General features: G+C 41.6%; 1 protein-coding gene across 2 annotated transcripts; it reads right to left on the bottom strand.

Moving 5' to 3' along the window:
• Window positions 1–1,929: 1,929 nt before the first annotated feature.
• LOC124004786 (A disintegrin and metalloproteinase with thrombospondin motifs 15-like) lies at window positions 1,930–18,146 on the bottom strand. Of its 2 annotated transcripts, none has more exons than XM_046313582.1 (8): window positions 16,928–18,146; window positions 15,105–15,237; window positions 9,617–9,784; window positions 8,895–9,178; window positions 8,479–8,656; window positions 7,814–7,989; window positions 5,342–5,517; window positions 1,930–4,874 (listed from the first exon to the last, which is right to left on the bottom strand). In XM_046313582.1, exons 1-8 carry the CDS (start codon window positions 17,876–17,878, stop codon window positions 4,097–4,099), a joined length of 2,844 nt encoding a protein of 947 aa, XP_046169538.1. In that variant the 5' UTR covers window positions 17,879–18,146; the 3' UTR covers window positions 1,930–4,096. The 2 variants fall into 2 exon arrangements, with proteins under 2 accessions (XP_046169538.1, XP_046169536.1); XM_046313580.1 differs by having other exon boundaries at window positions 7,814–8,037.
• Window positions 18,147–19,427: the final 1,281 nt, after the last annotated feature.

A 19,427-nucleotide genomic window follows, 5' to 3' on the forward strand; every position in this document is an offset into this window, starting at 1 on the left:
GGAAGTGTTCTCAAAATACCCAGCTGCCCCGATGCTCAGTGAGACCAAATTAATGTGGGAGACTGCCTAGCTCTCTCCAACAATAGGCGTGGATTACGCGGCATGATGTAGTGGGTCTGTGACTGTTATTTCAGGGAAGCCAGAACACTTGAATCAGCAAATTCCACAGTGACTGAATGAGGTGGATGTGTTGGAGATAGGCTGTGGTCGTGAGCCTCTTTGACTGCATCATCAGTTGGGGATCTAGACTGAAAAGCACAGCAGTTTGCGCCTCATCATGTTTATCTTTGGCATTCTAAACAGTTAAGTTCAAATCAAATCAAATTTTATTTGTCACATACACATGGTTAGCAGATGTTAATGCGAGTGTAGCGAAATGCTTGTGTTTCTAGTTCTGACAATGCAGTGATAACCAACAAGTAATCTAACTAACAATTCCAAAACTACTGTCTTATACACAGTGTAAGGGGATAAAGAATATGTACATAAGGATATATGAATGAGTGATGGTACAGTGCAGCATACAGTAGATGGTATCGAGTACAGTATATACATATGAGATGAGTATGTAGACAAAGTAAACAAAGTGGCATAGTTAAAGTGGCTAGTGATACATGTATTACATAAGGATGCAGTCGATGATGTAGAGTACAGTATATACGTATGCATATGAGATGAATAATGTAGGGTAAGTAACATTATATAAGGTAGCATTGTTTAAAGTGGCTAGTGATATATGTGTGTTGGCAGCAGCCACTCAATGTTAGTGGTGGCTGTTTAACAGTCTGATGGCCTTGAGATAGAAGCTGTTTTTCAGTCTCTCGGCCCCAGCTTTGATGCACCTGTACTGACCTCGCCTTCTGGATGATAGCGGGGTAAACAGGCAGTGGCTCGGGTGGTTGATGTCCTTGATGATCTTTATGGCCTTCCTGTAACATCGGGTGGTGTAGGTGTCCTGGAGGGCAGGTAGTTTGCCCCCGGTGATGCGTTGTGCAGACCTCACTACCCTCTGGAGAGCCTTACGGTTGAGGGTGGAGCAGTTGCCGTACCAGGCGGTGATACAGCCCGCCAGGATGCTCTCGATTGTGCATCTGTAGAAGTTTGTGAGTGCTTTTGGTGACAAGCCAAATTTCTTCAGCCTCCTCAGGGTCAGGGCAGGCAGAGGTCTTCACGACGCTGTCAGTGTGAGTGGACCAAAAAAGTTATTTAGTCTGCCTGGGAGCAAGACATCCTGGTCCGTGACTGGGCTGGGTTTCTTCTTGTAGTCCGTGATTGACTGTAGACCCTGCCACATGCCTCTTGTGTCTGAGCCGTTGAATTGAGATTCTACTTTGTCTCTGTACTGATGCTTAGCTTGTTTAATAGCCTTGCGGAGGGAATAGTTACACTGTTTGTATTCGGTCATGTTTCCGGTCACCTTGCCCTGATTAAAAGCAGTGGTTCGCGCTTTCAGTTTCACGCGAATGCTGCCATCAATCCACTGTTAAAGTGATAGCTCAGGGATTTTACATATTTAGATATGACTGCTTTCAAGGTAGGGAAACAAATATCTAAATGTGTAAAATTACTGAACTATCCCTTTAAGATTACTGAACTATCCCTTTAAGATAGTGGTCACAGTGTTATTACAGTTAAAGAGCCAACAACTTCCACGCATCTGTCAACTTTTTGCAGGCCTACATACAGTAGCTAGCCAGTAAACACATCACTACCACACAACATTGTTCAATGTTGACTCAAAGTTGTGGGCCTCAACATGCCATTGCTACTTTTTAATAACCCTTGGACAACTTTTGTGTTGCGCTGCATGAAAACTGGTCATTGGTTGCTACTGCTCCCTACTGTATGTAATTCCCGGAGAGGGAGAGTGTGAATCACTTGTCTCCACATCCCTGACATTAAACACACGTGATGAGAACACAAAGAACACAATATTCACGTGTTATTTATTTGTGCACAGATGAATGTATACATAGTATACAAATGCAGCGGATGAAAGAGCAAGTCTTTTGCTGTACATAATGCAAAAGAAAATGAAACAATTCCAATTCCAAAGAATACCGGAACCATCTTTTAGATGGAAGATGTGGTTCCTCCGAACCAAGACAAAATAAACAACAGAATGGTATCATGGGAGTGGATTCTGTGCTAGGAAAGTACCTTTTCATTGACAGTGGGTCTAAATGAAATATAGAGCAAAACAAAAAGCCTTTTGTCACTTTCTTATGCATTGTAATAAAACAATTATTACATAACAATGTAACACAGGCTTTATTAGAAAAGTCAGTAGAGAGGACAAAGTTTCAGAAATTGCATGGCTGATGATGTGACATGGTCTTGTAAAGTTCCTATGATAATTTACCAGCAGTGCATTGAAATAGCTGAACTGAACACACTGCAACTAATAGTATTTACTTGAAACTCAAATTCTCAAATGACCATCATGCAAAAGGGGGACAAGGAAGAATATCAGCATCCACTCTACTGCAAGAGGTAAGAAAGCTATGCTATGTCAAGTTCACGTAGTGAATCTGAGATGTGTCTCTTGCAGTACAAAGGCTTTCCTCATATTCAGTATCCTCATTTCTTTGGCGAAACATGACTGCAATTTGAGCGTTGTGAAATTTGCACTGTTCAAGACACAACGTTAAGAGGAAAATGATGCATTGCACAATATAAGTACATTATTTCTTGAAACAAATCATTAGTTATATAGTACATACAGTGCGTTTGATTCTCTATGTCTATATATACACATATTGTTTCTTTCTCTTAAAATGTTGAATAGTTTGTCCAAATTTGCACTGCTTTATTGCATCACTGGATGGATTCAAATCCGATTCATAATTGCTTTTATAATTGCCATTTGCTGATCATCTTTTCAAGTGTATAGGATATTTCATTAACAATGTTTAATTATCATATGAGAAATATTACTATCAACTGTTTAATCATGGAAACTGACAAAGGTATATTGTAGGGTTTTAACAAGACTTTAGCAAATAGTTCAGATTACAATTGTATTTTTTTTTAATTTAAAATGATATTTAATTTATGTCAATGTACCTAAATAGATGAACAATTTACAATGTTAATAAAATTCCATTGTAAATACAAAAATATCATTTGAAACTAGTGCATGGACCAAACAGGTCTTATATTTTGCAGATACAGTACTGCATTTCACATTTCAATAAGATTATTACAGGAAAAGATGGGGATGGTGAATCACAGATGAAAGATGTTCTCTGTTTCAGGTGTTTCAGATGTTTCAGATGTTTCAGATGTCAATAAATCAAAGATAGCTAACATACTGCTCCATAATCCAGTTGCTGATTTGAAGGTGATTGAGTGTCTGGTGTCAAATACAGCAAGTCTATAGACCTCCTGTATGTAGACCATACCTAGACCAGTGCTGTGTGTGCATTTGTGTTTTACTCTTTGTCTCACTAGAGGTAGAATGGCTGTGGCTGTGTCCAACATCGTTCTTGCCTACTAAAAGAACTAAAAGAATAAACGATGTATTAACCTTACCACATATGGTTCAGAACACACTGTTTGTTAAAAATATTTGCAGTAACCAACAGATATCAACATACTAGGCTCATCCATACTGAGAGGGTATCATCTAATGAGTAGGCGGGGTTGTTCCCTGCCTTTAGTTCATTTTGGTACAGCCCCTCCCCTTTTCTGTTTATCAGCTGTTGTCAAACTCACGTGGATCTAATAAACACGATCATCTTCCTCAATAGTGTACAGCGAACTAATATTAGATTAAAAGCCAAAAGAAGTCCTGGCATTAAAAACACTCAATATTAGAAATTTCCCATACAATAAAACATTATATTTTTCGCATACTCAAAAACCCTACTACTTAGGACACAAGTACGAGTATTCAGGCACTGCCAGTAACTCCAACTCAACTGAAATGGTCCCACATTTTGTATCTCTACCACTTTCTTTCCCTTCGCTGTTTCAAATACCAACAATGCCATGCACTACGGGAGTTTGTCAGAGCCCAATAGGACAGCGAATGGGTTTTCTTTTCAAGAGCATCACTGGAACAACACAAAGAATCAGCAGACATAGAACTTCTCTAACACAGCTGCGCTGTGCAGAAATCTAGTTCCTGTGGCTTCTTCATGCCAGAGCAGTGCTCTCTGGGTAGGTGCATGCCAGTCTGAGTGGTGCAACGCAGCGGCCGCCGCTTGAAGCCCCTCCCACATGTCTTGGAGCACGACGACCACTGGCCTATGTCCCACATGGGACAGGGGTCCCCACATACCCTGGTGGCAGCCGGCCTCTGTAAGCTGTCACAGTCCGTGGCTGTTTTGCCCTCTGGGTCTGTACACTGAACCAGTCTACTCTGGAGCCCGTTCCCACAGGTCACGGTGCACTCTTCCCATGCCCCCGTCGACCACATGTTCGGGGGCATGGACTTGTGCGACGACTCCTTTAGCTTCACCTTGTTGCGGTCCATCAGGACGCTGTTCTGCGAATGGCTCCTCTCCATTTTCTTCAGGATGTTCTCCTCCTTATGGTGCTCCCGGGCCAGGAAGAATGAATAGCGGACCCGGGGAGGGGTCATCTTCCCCACCGAGAGGACCTCTACGGTCAGGGCTTCCTGGAGAGGCCTGGTGGCCTGGAGGATCTCCACAGCACTAGTGGTGCCGCTGTAGCGCAGCAGGCTGCCCTTCACAATGATGTCCCGCTCCACCGCTGACACCACGTAGTTCCCATTCAGAAGGTATTTGCCATGTCGGTTCTTCACCGCTAGGTAGTTGTCGTCGTTAACCAAGCCTCTGTAGCCACGCTGCCGGATGTCGATGTTGGACGCTCCCACAGGCAACATCACCACAAAGTTGTAGCCATGTCTGAAAAAAGTATGGTGACATAAAGTATGGTGACATAAAGTATGGTGACATAAAGTATGGTGACATAAAGTATGATGACATAAAGTATGGTGACATAAAGTATGGTGACATAAAGTATGGTGACATAAAGTATGATGACATAAAGTATGGTGACATAAAGTATGATGACATAAAGTATGGTGACATAAAGTATGGTGACATAAAGTATGGTGACATAAGGTATGGTGACATAAAGTATGATGACATAAAGTATGATGACATAAAGTATGGTGACATAAAGTATGATGACATAAAGTATGGTGACATAAAGTATGGTGACATAAAGTATGGTGACATAAGGTATGGTGACATAAAGTATGGTGACATAAAGTATGATGACATAAAGTATGATGACATAAAGTATGGTACAAAAAAGTAGCAGATTCTTGCATGCACTGGGAACAGCATACTGTGTGCCGATCACTTACATGGGTTTGGTGAACAATCCGGACACTTTCTTGCATCTTTGGTTGTCCCCTCCACACACACCACACTTGTCATACCTCTTATTGGAGCTGAGCTTGCCGTCACAGCCCGCCTTGATACATTTCCCTTGGACACACACTGCAGAGGTGTCAGGAGAACAGGGTGTTCCATCAACAACCTGTGGGTTTGAATAGGGGAATATATTAGTGAGAGAGAGAAAGGAAGCGAGAGAAAGAGTGCTTGTGTGTGTGTGTGTGTGTGTGTGTGTGTGTGTGTGTGTGTGTGTGTGTGTGTGTGTGTGTGTGTGTGTGTGTGTGTGTGTGTGTGTGTGTGTGTGTGTGTGTGTGTGTGTGTGTGTGTGTGTGTGTGTGTGTGTGTGTGAGCTTGACACTAAAGTAGAACTGATTTTTTACTTCCGAAAGCTCAAGGCCCTTGGTCTGTAACACAATGCGCCAAAAAGGTAACTGGAAATATGTATGATGTGTATGATGCAAGGAACTCCTTTACAAAATTAAATGTATTATTATCATTACTGTGACTATTAGCATAAAATGTAGGCTACCCTCTGCCTATTGGTATCTTTGCAGATTCAAGACTGTCTCAAAATACAACATTGCCCCTTTAAAGGCCCAATGCAGCCATTTTATATCAATATCAAATCATTTCTGCGTAACAATTAAGGACCTTACTGTAATAGATTTCCATTAAAATTGGCAAAAGCTGCTTTTTAGCAATAAACAATATTTCAAGCAAGAATTCCGCTAGGACTATCTGGGAGTGCTCTAAATGGGGAGGGGAAAACTGAAAACTAGCTGTTATTGGCAGAGAGGTTTGGAACTCTTTGTTATTGTTCTATTAACCAATGAATCGCATGGTGATGTCACCATGGAAAGCCGGTACTCCCACCAAAGCAAACCTGCTGATTAGAATGTCCTGTGTTGAGTATTTTCAACCAGCAACTATCAGGAAATAATACTGATCAATTTTTTCACACTTTTACAGTGTTAGTTTCATCAGCAGTTGTACAATATGATATAAAGCACAGAAAAAAACGGAATTTGGACTGCACTCGGCCTTTACGTCTCTCCTTGAGGATGATTGCAACACTAGGCTTACATTTACAACCAAATACTTTTTATGGTTTCTAAAATAATTTCCTCATTCAATGAATCAGGTGGGAAATGGCTAAATTAGGCTACTTCAAAGCAAGGTAACTAACTGAGACATGTTTATCTATAACCTAAGGAAAAATATTCAGGTTTCAGGGGCTATCCATTGACTGCATTGGAGATATTTGTTAATTCTAAGAATATATTTTAAAATTGTCAGAATGACATGGCCAGTGTTGAATAGAGGGGAATCCCAGCTTTCCAATGGTGTCAGGTTTTGGGAGAACAGCAATACTTTGCATCCAGAGGACAATTATCCAATTCTGATCCAATTTGGATTGGAGTAATTGTTAGATATTGTAATTGATAGAGAGAGATTCCATTCTAAAAGACCCCAAATGGATCCACACTTTTCTATCCAGCAACTATCTGGACCATCTAAAGACAGAACAGCAAACAAGAAAGTCTAAATATCAGAGTGCTCAAAGGGAAAGAGAGGTCTGGTATGTATTGATATAAAAGCTTGTTTCAGTGCTTGGTTGGTTGGTTGGTTGTCTAAATACTTGCCGAGATACAACAGCTGTAAACAACACAGTCCATGCCTGCTGTCTCTCTCTCTCTCAATTCAATTCAGTTCAATTCAAAGGGCTTTATTGGCATGGGAAACATGTTCACATTGCCAATGCAAGTGAAATAGATAATAAACAAAAGTGAAATAATCAATCAAAAATTAACAGTAAACATTAAGTCACAAGTTTCAAAGGAATAGACACATTTCAAATGTCATATTATGGCTATGTACAGTGTTAAAATTATGTGCAAATAGTTAAAGTACAAAAGGGAAAATAAATCAAGATAAATATGGGTTGTATTTACAATGGTGTTTGTTCTTCACTGGTTCACCTTTACTTGTGGCAGCAGATCACAAATTTTGCTGCTTGATTGTACACTGTGATAAATCTTGATGGCACACCATGGTATTTCATCCAATATATATGAGATTTTATTTTAATTCTTTGTGGGTCTGTGTAAACTGAGGGAAATATGTGTTTCTAATATGGTCATACTGTACATTTGGCAGGAGGTTAGGAAGTGCAACTCAGGTTCCACCTCATTTTGTGGGCAGTGTGCACATAGCCTGATTTCTTTTGAGAGCCAGGTCTGCCTACGGCGGCCTTTCTCAATAGCAAGGCTTTTGTCACGAATATCACCGAAGGTGGCTCCCCTTCCGTCGTCGTCGCCGGTCTACTAGCTGCCATCGATCCCTTTTTCCATTTTTGTTTGGTTTTGTCTAATTGTTTTCACCTGTTCCTTGTTGGGGTTATTTAAGTTCGATTAGCCCGCTTGTGTTTGTGCGGTACTCACCTTTGGAGCAAGGACATAGAAGTAGCCTGTTCCATTGGCTCTGCAGATGAGCTTGCACTTGTCCTTGGGTGACACTCCAGAATATTTCGGGACCCACACCACAGACGCTGAGAGCCTGTTGGTGTTGAGGCTGAATCCGTTGAACGCCTCACACTGCTCCTCGCGGAAGCTTTTGCCTATGGATTGTATGCTTATTAGTAACGTGGATCCATACGAGTACACATCTGTAAAAAAAAATATGTGGGTCATCCTTTAATGAAGCAACTTATAAAGGCTTTAGGACATTCAAAAAGTCTTCATGAGCCCTACATTCATGCTTGACAAAAAAATAAAAATAATAATAAATAAAATATGGTTGGATAGGTGCAGTGAAACGTGTTGATTACATCTGGTGCATTGCCAAATGTGACATTACCTTTTACCACTGTTCATATAACATGACGTTTGCTTATGAATGATTTCTGAAGTTTCTGTATAAGCTTTACCATGGACTAATGGCTTTCTTTAACATTTCAAACTGTAATTTTAAAGTGGGACTGTTGTTTCACACGTATTTTTACATATTAGCATGTCAGCAAATCTTATTTCTTGTGGTAAGGAAGCAAAAAGCATTTTTCGAAAATAATGTCATTAAGGATTACTTAAAACTTCACAATGAGTTCTACCTGGTTCTGGGCAGGCGTCCAAATTGCAGGAGCGATGCTTCACACGGAGTCCTTGGCAGTATTTCCCCCCATATTCTGGAACAGGGTTGTTACAGTCTCTTTTGGCCAGCTGAACTCCTCCCCCACAGGTTCTGGAACATGACCCATACACACCCCACGTCCCCCATCCACCGTCCACCTGTAGGAGAACTACACACATTTAGAACCTGTACTCTAAATTACACGTAGAACCAATAGTAACATTTTAGTGTACATTCAGAAATATAGTTTACAGTACATATTATTACAAAGATATAGATGTTTCATTGTTGTTAGATTGTGAAATCATTGTATTCATTGTGAGATCAGTCTCTATCAACATCTAAATCAATAGTAATAACTAAGCAGATCAGAACACTGACAGTGAGTGTGCTCACCTTGGTCTTATTGGTATTGTTCTTGTCGGTGCACACCCCTCGGAAGCAGAGCTTACTGTTGCCACAGCTGGTGCCATCGGCCCAGGGGAAATGACGTGTCTGGCAGACCAGCTGGCCTCTGGCCTTGCCCGTGCACCACAGCTTGGAGCAGTGCTGCATGTAGGGACAGGGCTTGGAGCCCGTACCGAAGGCCAGCTCACACTGGCGGTGGAGGCTGTAGTTGGTGCCTGGGAGGCTCTCAGGCAGAGCCAGCAGTTTTTGGGGCTGATCCAGAAGACAGTCCCCTTTCGAAGAAAAACAACCACAGAGTCAAGATATCAGCTGTGCAAATCTTTTTGTAAACCATTACATAGTCATATTTTCCAGCCCAAATAAGTGCAAATACCTGTGCAAAAAAAAAACCATTAAACAAGCATTGAAGCTCGTTATATGTCACAGTCAGCTAATGCAGATGTTGAACAGGAACAGTATTTGACATGAGAGGCCCATGAACTCCAATGCTATTGCTTCTAATTGCATTGCCCCATTCAAGAACTCCAATAGTAAGAACTGTTTAGATTTGCTGCAAGAGTGAGAACAAAGTCTGATGTTTTTCAAAGGAGGGGGGGCATATATACATTTGTATGACAGCTATAATTTACACAAGCAGAACTCACACGCACATGCATGCACATTGTATGACAGCTCCAATTTACAGAGGCCAAGCTGAGTGGCTGACTGACCGTGGCCTCTGTCCAGGAAGTCTGTAATGATGGCTGCACTGCACACAGACCAGGGGTTGGCACGGTCAATCTGGATCAGCGTGGGGGACATCATGTGGTTGTCCTTGAGCTTCCCAAACACCTCCTTGCAGGCGTTCACATTGTCATGGGGCATGTTGAAGACATGGCCTGAAGGACAGAAGAGATAGCACAGGGAGGAAATATGACCAGAATGACTAGAAAATCTGAAAATACAGAACATTGGTTTGAGAATACCAGGTTATTTCATCTCATCATTGTCATTTTAATCAATGTCAATCATCATCAACAAATTCCAATAATGTTCTAATTCACGTGTCAAGCTCATTCCATGGAGGGCCGAGTGTCTGCGCCTTTTAGCACCTCCTTTGTATTTAATTGAGAAATTAAGGTCACTAATTACAAAGGAACTCCCCTCACCTGGTTGTCTAGGTCTTAATTGAAAGGATAAAACAAAGACCTGCAGACACTAGGCCCTCCATGGAATGAGTTTGACACCCATGTACTAATTAGAGGATGATTTTAAAAAGAGGAAAAATCCCATTCTCTGCTCAACAAGCCATTGAGACCTTGCTATTGTCAAGTGGTGGTTTGGTTGCAGATATTTTCCCCCTTTTATTAAGTTTGCAATGTCCATTTGTTTTGCTCAGCCTGCAGTAGCTCACGGCGCTAGCCTGGCCTGGTACCAGCTGCTTATGTTTGTAGCGAAGACCACTGACAGTGGAACATAATCACAGATTCATTGGGACGAGGACAATGAGAGTCAGGGTGATTTACTAGTCTTCTTCAATGCATCTGTTCACGGCAGGACTGAAGTTGGATCGCCATACTTCTCTTCTAAATCATAAAGCATACAATGCTACTATATGTTGTAGGGCTAGTATGTATTTTCACAATGCTGTCATATGAAGTTTAATAGTCACAGGCAGTGGAAGGAAAACTGTAAGATGGAACTGAGGACTTTGTTTCCAACAACAAGGCAAGTCATCTCATCCCACACGGAGATGACGACTTCACAAAGGGATGTCAAATATGACAGGGTCCTTTTTGAAGGAAATTCTATAATTAGTTCATAGAAGTGTGCACCTTAAACCAGTGCCTCTCAATGGGGCCTCACATCTGCTAGTACTTCCCCATCTGTTTTCAGGCTTTACTTCCTTCACAGCTCCACATGGATGATTGAAAACACTTGATGCAACTGTCACTTGTTGTCTCATTAATAATACCAGCCTTGACAAAAATGGCTTCAGTGGTAATGTACAGAATGACACCCATTTCACTTGATCAAAGGAAGAAGGTGAGAAAAGTTCTAGAATTTTCAATGGGGCCATGTTTTTTTCCACCACCAATGTCTGACAGATTAGAATTGGTAATCAAATTTTGCACGTGCACGTGGGGAGTCAAGGACCCCCTTGGGCAGTTCATACATTGAGGGATTATGTATGCTCTTTGGTCCAATTTACAACATCTCATTTCTATGGAGATTGATGAACTGTGCAGTACATCCGCAACAACAGACTGCAATTGAATTAGTTAACACCACATGACATCATCAACACCTATCATCTTTTGTGCAAGACGTGCATAACGCTTACATGTTCACTCTGGCAATAACATAACAACATACAAGTCTACTTGGGCATCGACATGTTATTAATTAGCTGTGAACATCGAAGACGACAAGATGCCCAATGAAGAGCTCCGTGGTCTGTTTGTCAGATGTTTCTACCTCCCTGCCTGGCTGTTCCATCCCTCCTTTCAAGATACAACTTTATGAACCTCCTGTCATCTAAAACTGTGGAAGACCATCACCCAAGTACTGCCAGATCCCTACATTTGTTTTGTAAACATTTTTGTTTTTTGTTGTTTTTATTTTTAATAATGACTTTGATTCTACCTGTAACGAAAAGCACGATATAAAATAAATATATTATTATTATTATTTAGTCTTCACATGCTATCTAGAACCTATAAGGGTTCTTCGGCTTTCCCCATAGATCAAATCACCACGATGTCACAATAGCCTGCACATTTTATTCTGGTTTGTAAATGCCGTGTTCTGTGTATGGTTGGTTCTCTGCATGGCTCTGGTCTGTATTTACAAAAAACTATCGTATAATGTAGATGACAGTATGGTAGGCGGCCGGCAAAATTGTCGCTATTTTCACAAACGGAACAATGATCAGATCTTAATACTTTTTGGTATTAAATTGCTTGGACCAATCTATCTATTTGCCTGGACCAATCTATCTATTTGAAAACAGGGGGGCAGGTAGCCTAGCGCTTTGAGTGTTGGGCCGGTTTGCTTGTTTGAATCCCCAAGCCGGCAAGGTGAACAATCTGTAGATCTGCCCTTGAACAAGGCACTTAACCGCCGTCAATAATGGCTGATCCCTGACCATGACCCCGCTCGTTGAGAGTGTCTCAGGGGTAGTTGGAATGTACAAGAAACACACTTGTACAAGGTACCCTCTTGTACATGCAGTGACACAGGACAAATATAAGCACCCCTATTTGAGTATACAGTGGGGCAAAAAAGTATTTAGTCAGCCACCAGTTGTGCAAGTTCTCCCACTTAAAAAGATGAGAGAGGCCTGTAATTTTCATCATAGGTACACTTCAACTATGACAGACAAAATTATATTTTTTTTCTAGAAAATCACATTGTAGGTTCCTCCTTTAAAAGTTGTGTCATACTGAGGCACACCTTGCGTGCTGCTGCAGCATTCTGTGGCATGTCATAATTGTCAGGCATTTTTTCTGTTAATGCAAACTAATTTGACCTCCAGAGGGCATCTTTGAGAAGCATTCGATTGTCTTCCATATTGGCATTACCAGAGACGGGGAGGTCACGCGGGAGACCGGGGTTCAATTCCCCGACGGGGAGGAAGGAGTAGGCTGTCCTTGTAAATATGTTTTAAAAAATAGTAAAAATAAAGAAAAATCCTGGAATAAGTAGGTGTGTCCAAACTTTTGATTGGTACTTGCTTAATTAATTAGATTAATATTATGGTGTTTCTATTCCATGAAAAAATGAAAAACCCTCTGGGTAGGATGAAACAGAAAATATGGCGCTGTACAATGTGACGGTCGGCAGTACAGTACTGGGCTATTTGGCTAAAGAATCCCTGTGTCGTGCGGATGGGAGACTGTGGTATGTGTGTACATGTGAGAGAGGGAGCTAAAGAATGCTGTAACATACCTCACTCTCCATTGTCTTACATTGGATTTGCTTATACTGTATAATCTACTCTAGGAATGTGTGTGAGAGTGTGTGGATTTCTTTAGATATTGTTTATATACAGTACCGGTCAAACGTTTGGACACACATACTCATTCAATGGTTTTTCTTTATTTTTAGTATTTTCTACATTGAAGAATAATAGTGAAGACATCAAAACTACGAAATAACACATATGGAATAATGTAGTAACCAAACAAATGTTAAACAAATCAAAATATATTTTATATTTGAGATTCTTCAAAGTAGCCACCCATTGCCTTGATGACAGCTTTGCACACTCTTGGCATCCTCTCAACCAGCTTCACCTGGAATGCTTTTCCAACAGTGTTGAAGGAGTTCCCACATATGCTGAGCACTTGTTGGCTGCTTTTCCTTCACTCTGCGGTCCAACTCATCCCAAACCATCTCAATTGGGTTGAGGTTGGGTGATTGTGGAGGCCAGGTCTTCTGATGCAGCCCTCCATCATGCTCCTTTTTGGTCAAATAGCCCTTACACAAGCTGTAGGTGTGTTGGGTCATTGTCCTGTTGAAAACAAATGATAGTCCCACTAAACACAAACCAGATGGGATGGCATATCGCTGCAGAATGCTGTGGTAGCCATGCTGGTTAAGTGTGCCTTGAGTTCTATTTAAATCAGAAACAGTGTCACCAGCAAAGCACTCCCACACCATCACACCTCCTCCATGCTTCACGGTGGGAACCAGACATGCAGAGATCATCCATTCACCTACTCTGCATCTCACAAAGACACGGCAGAATTCTCAATTTGGACTCATCAGACCAAAGGACAGATTTCCAACAGTCTAATCTCCATTGCTCGTGTTTCTTGCCCCAAGCAAGTCTCTTCTTATTATTGGTGTCCTTTAGTAATGGTTTCTTTGCAGCAATTCGAACATGAAGACCTGATTCACGCGGTCTCCTCTGAACAGTTGATGTTGAGATGTGTCTGTTACTTGAACTCTGTCAAGCATGTATTTGGGCTGCAATTTCTGAGGCTGGTAACTCTAATGAACTTATCCTCTGCAGCAGAGGTAACTCTGGGTCTTCCTTTCCTGTGGAGGTCCTCATGAGAGCCAGTTTCATCATAGCTCTTAATGGTTTTTGCGACTGCACTTGAAGAAACTTTCTAATGTTCTTGAAGTTTTCCACATTGACTGACCTTCATGTCTTAAAGTAATGATGGACTGTTGTTTCTCTTTGCTTATTTGAGCTATCTTCTGTATACCACCCCTACCTTGTCACAACACAACTGATTGGCTCAAACGCATTAAGGAAAGAACTTTAACCAGGCATACCTGCTAATTGAAATGCATTCCAGGTGACCATCTCATGAAGCTGGTTGAGAGAATGCCAAGAGTTTGCAACGTTGTCATCAAGGCAAAGGATGGCTACTGAAGAATCTCAAATTCAAAATATATTTAGATTCGTTTTTTCACTTTTTTTGGTTACTATATGATTCCATGTGTGTCATTTAATAGTTTAGATGTGTATACACACCTTCCTAATATTGAGTTGCACCCCATTTTGCCCTCCGAACAGCCACAATTCATCGAGGCACGGACTTTACAAGGTGTTGAAAACATTCCACAGGGATGCTGGCCCATGTTGACTCCAATACGTCCCACAATTGTGTCAAATTGGCTGGATGTTCTTTGGGTAGTGGACCATTCTTGATACACACGGGAAACTGTTGAGCATGAGAAACTCAGCATCGTTGCAGTTCTTGACTCAAACCGGTGCAACTGGCATATACTACTATACCCCATTCAATGTCACTTAAATTATGTGTCTTGCACATTCACCTTCTGAATGGCACCCATACACAATCCATGACTCAGTGGTCTCAAGGCATAAAAATCCTTCTGTAACCCTTTTCCTCTACACAGATTTAACTAAAAATGGTTCTTCTAAGGGTTCTCCTATACACCAAATCAGAACGTTGTTTATAAACATTTGATTTGGTGTATAGGAGAACCCTTAGAATAACCATTTTTTGTTCAAGGTAAAAACCCTTTTGGTTCTAGGTAGAACACTTTTGGGATCCATGTAGAACCCTTTCCATAGAGGGTTCTACATGGAACCCCAAAGGGTTCTACCTGGAACCAAAAGGGTTATCCTATGGGGACAGCCGGAGAACCCCTTTGGAACCCTTTTTACTTAGAGTGTTCTGGTAGATCTGATCTGAATGATACCGATAATCCACAATAAGAGTGATCTTCACTCACCCAGTTCGTGAGCAGTGGTGAAGGCTGAAGGGAGACCGTCATCCTCGATGACAGAGCAGCTTCTCTTGGGATCACACATAGTTCCCACATCTGCCATGCCTAAGGTGTCACAGGTTGTGGCTCCACACAAGTCCTGTTGCAGAAGACAAATGAAATGTGATCATCTGGTCAATGTGATGAGATGGGGAGATGTGTAGGTGTGTAATGTAATTTGTCTTACGCGTATAAGTGTGTTGTTATTTCATTGCATGTCCACCATCTTTTGGTAGATATTAAAGCAGAAACCACTTACAATCTGGTCCATTGTTCTGGTTGGGCCCATTTCTCTATCTCTCTCTCTCCCTGTCTCTCTCTCTGATGTGCAAACAATCTGGCCCAGTGAGCTAACCCTTTAATCCGCAAGATGCTTAGGGAATGTTATAGCTGTCAGAGAAGAACAATTCCACTGCCATGTGCCAAGGGGTCTGTCTGACATTGGAACTGATAAAAATGTATTGTACTTGACCATTGTACAACACTTTCAAATACAAGTTTATTTGATTTGAGTGTGAGAATTCTTATCCGATACAACTGCATTGTTCATACAAGTACATTACCACCATGCCTCTAGCCTACAATGTTCAATTCAATAACCCCCTCCCCAATAGAGTCAATAAACACTCTTTATCCCCACAGGGTAACTGTATACGTCAAGGCATCTTCGCCATGTAAGTGGGATCATTTTACACCACTTTGATCACAGTTGGACAGAATCAGTCTCAGAATGAAATGTTATGCATTTTGCTATGCACTCAAAGAGAACCAGTGCATCAGATTGCTTCCAGCCAAGCTAGGCTTAATGGAAAACAGACAGACTGGCTGAGTCCAGGCTGAGAGGCAGGACTAAAGGCTCACAGCTGGAAGTGAGTGGATCATCACAGAGAAATGGATACTTCCCATTCCACCATATGAGTGTGTAAAATCCTAGCTCTGGTCCAGGGCGTTAGTGCTAATACTGAGAATTCTGTTAGCAAGCTGCACTGAAGCCCTGTACCAGAGCTAGTGAAAACCCTGCCTGGCCTGTTCTACCTGTGGCATTTCTCAACTCAGGTTGGGATCATAGAGAATGATAGAGGCATCTAGTGACCAAAAGGCAGTTTTAGCATGGGCAGCGCCATTGAGGGCTTCTACCATGCTTCCGCCAATTTAAAGTAGTCAAAGTAGTGACTGGGGATTCCTATGCGTTGTAGCCTCAATGGTGCTGCCCATGCTTTCACAGATGCTATAATGGCACAGATATAAAGATGAGTCCTCTATCTATCTCTATGGTCAGGATGGGAAAATAGGTGACCGGCTATACCCACTTTCCTGAAAGATGTGAAACAATATTTGTTCATACGGTTCAATCTTGTTCCATGAGCATGTTTTTTGGCTCAGTGATCCTAATAGTGTGGACCGTTATGCTAAATCTTCTGCAACGTGATTCATGATAGGAAAAAGGAGGGGTGACTTTTAAGATGTCAAGACAGATGTGATGCTTGTTAGCTGTGCAATTGCAAGCAATGTTTTCATTTTTTTGCATTGAGTAAAAATGTTTAATTTGGAAGTGCAATTTTAGTTGATTTCCTTAATAGACGAGGAATTGACACCCAAACCCACCTTGTCTCAGCATTATCAGGCTGCATGCATACACACAGGGATGTGTCTATAAAAGAACACTTAGTATTGCATTTGCAGATAGTGTATTGGTTTACATAATGAGATAATTATCCCAAATGGAAATAATTGATGATTGCATGGACGCAAACATCAAAAAGAGTTGACACCGTGTTACCACTCCTTACCTGTTTGGTGAATAGGACTGCAGTGTCCCAATATTCAGGGTGCTTATCATTGTATTTGTTTAAATGTTTCTGCCAAGAACAGAAACTGCGTAGAGTGAGGGCAGCATTGGTGGAAACCTTGGGTCCTTTCTCTGCTTCGTTGATCACCATGAAGCCCACTACCACTATGTTTATGTAGTTCATGATGCTGGGGTGCTTGTACAGCTTCGCAGCAACAGACATCAGGGTCAACAGGTAATGTTTCAAGTCATCCCCGTGAAATTTGGCCATAGACTCATCAGCCACGACAAGAACCTCCACAAACCTAGGGATGGAGGCAAACCTTTTTGATCTACCCAAGCTCTTCAATACAGTTTCAGTCAGGCTGTCCATCTCCAGTCCTTTCATGTGTTTATATTTCTCAAAAGAGCCTGAAATGCTTTGGGTCAAACCAGGTCCTACTCCACACCTGTTCGTGGTGGAATTGCCGCTGGAGTCCCGGTCGCGTCCCCGGCGGCGTATGACGTGGGTTCTTCTCGCCCTCTCGTTCGAAAGCTGATTAATGAAATATTCCATGCCCTGGTAAGAAAAGGCGCCTTGTAAGCCTTTGCAGAGGCTCAGTGCAGCATACGATTCCTGGTCTGCATTGACATCGCCAGAGTAGAAGCAGTGGCTCAGGTCTGTGGCTGCAGAGGAATTTGATGCTAAGGAGCCGCTGTGAGGAGGGATGTTGGGCGAAATAAATGTAGAATCCGGTAAAAGGTTGAGATAAAATTCTTGACTGAATGCCGTTATTTTAAAAACAACTAGTTGGTCATTCTTTCTCTCCTCCGTCTGGCGAATAGTATGTCTTTCTAAATGTTTATGGTCTAATCGAACAGGTACGCAAAAATCTATTTCGATGCAATAGTTCAATTTTGCATATAATAGGACATCCATAAAAATAAACAGAGAGCCAATAAACGTAGTCATATTTGCAATGCAAAAACTATTACTTATCGATTAATCCGCCACTGTCCTTGGTGGTACCACGTCTGCATGTGATCCAGTGCGCTGTGTCACAGAGCCGCAGTTGAGCGTCCTCAAAGGATGAAAGACCAAAAGATGTGATCGATTCCCATCTTGAACCAGACTATTGAGGCCAGCCTGCTCTTTGGACTTGGTGAGTTTGACTCTCAGTCTAGAGTCATGTTTATAAACATCGGGAACTGTCAACGGAAATGTGGGGAGGTCCTTGGAAAAGCTCATTGGACATGGTCTAACCCCTTGGTTTATGCTTTGAACCGCAGCCACTTGTAGCGCTCTAAATATTATTATCACATATTATTATCACATGTGGCACAAGCTGAACTGTCTCCTCCCACTATCGGAACCAAAAGTGCGTCTCTGACGCAATGGGTTGAACACTCATCGCCAACCACAAAGTATCCTACTAAAGTAACACTTTTGGTACAGTGCCAATTGTACAGTGTGAGTTATAGATTCAGGTGAAACTAATATGACTTAATCCGGCATAACTAATCGATTGATTAAACTATAATCTTATACAAACTAATTATCGTACAAGGTAACTAGGCTTTAATGACCTAACAGTTCAAACTCCATGCGTAATGCAAATACACCCAAGAAATATTGAGAAATAGCCTAATAATATTTCCAACAATGTCTAACCTGCTCTAGGCTATAGTTTAAAAAAAGAACGACACCTGTTGCGCCTGCAGTAGAGTGCGCATCTCTGGTCATTCCCGCGCGTAAATGACATCTAATTATTTTGTGGTCCAATACTACCGCCTTGTGGTTGAAATGTTTACTCAGAACCTAACCTTTATATAGCGCTAACATGTGTCCTTTTGCCAATGCCACTTCGAAGCTAATAAGCAGCGTTCATTTGTTACATTATATGACATTGGTTGCTCTCTTATGATGAAGGGCAAAAGGGACACGTGTTGGCGCTTTATAAAAAGATGGTTAGTTTAGGTAAGGGTAGCATAGTGGTTAGAGCGTTGGACTAGTAAAGGAAAAGTTGCAAGGTCGGAACCCCGAGCTGACAAGGTAAAAAATATGTCGTTCTTCCACTGAACAAGGCAATTACCCCACTGTTCCTTGGCCGTCATTGAAAATGAGAATGTGTTCTTAACTGACTTGCCTAGTTTAATGAAGGTAAAACAAAAAAAGTTTAGATAAGGTTCTATGGAAGCTTTTCAACCACAAGGTGGTAGTATTGGATTACAAAATAATGAGATTCCCTTTACGCGCGGGAATGACCAGTGATGCGCAAGATAAGTCTTATCTCTTTAACACAATTCTCTCATGTATTCCATGACATCTCTTTATCATTGATTTATTCGACTGACGGGGACCATGGCCGTGGTGGGGTGGGTATGCTATAGCCTACTTATGGGAGTCGCTTGGGGGCCACTGCACTGGCAGTCACTCAAAGTTTAAAATAACTGACCGAGCCCTTAAATTACAGTATGGGTATCCATGTTGCAGCGTCCTGTGCTGTAGGCCTATGCCGAGT

This window comes from Oncorhynchus gorbuscha, linkage group LG19 (assembly GCF_021184085.1).
Source record: "Oncorhynchus gorbuscha isolate QuinsamMale2020 ecotype Even-year linkage group LG19, OgorEven_v1.0, whole genome shotgun sequence".
NCBI lineage: Eukaryota > Metazoa > Chordata > Actinopteri > Salmoniformes > Salmonidae > Oncorhynchus > Oncorhynchus gorbuscha.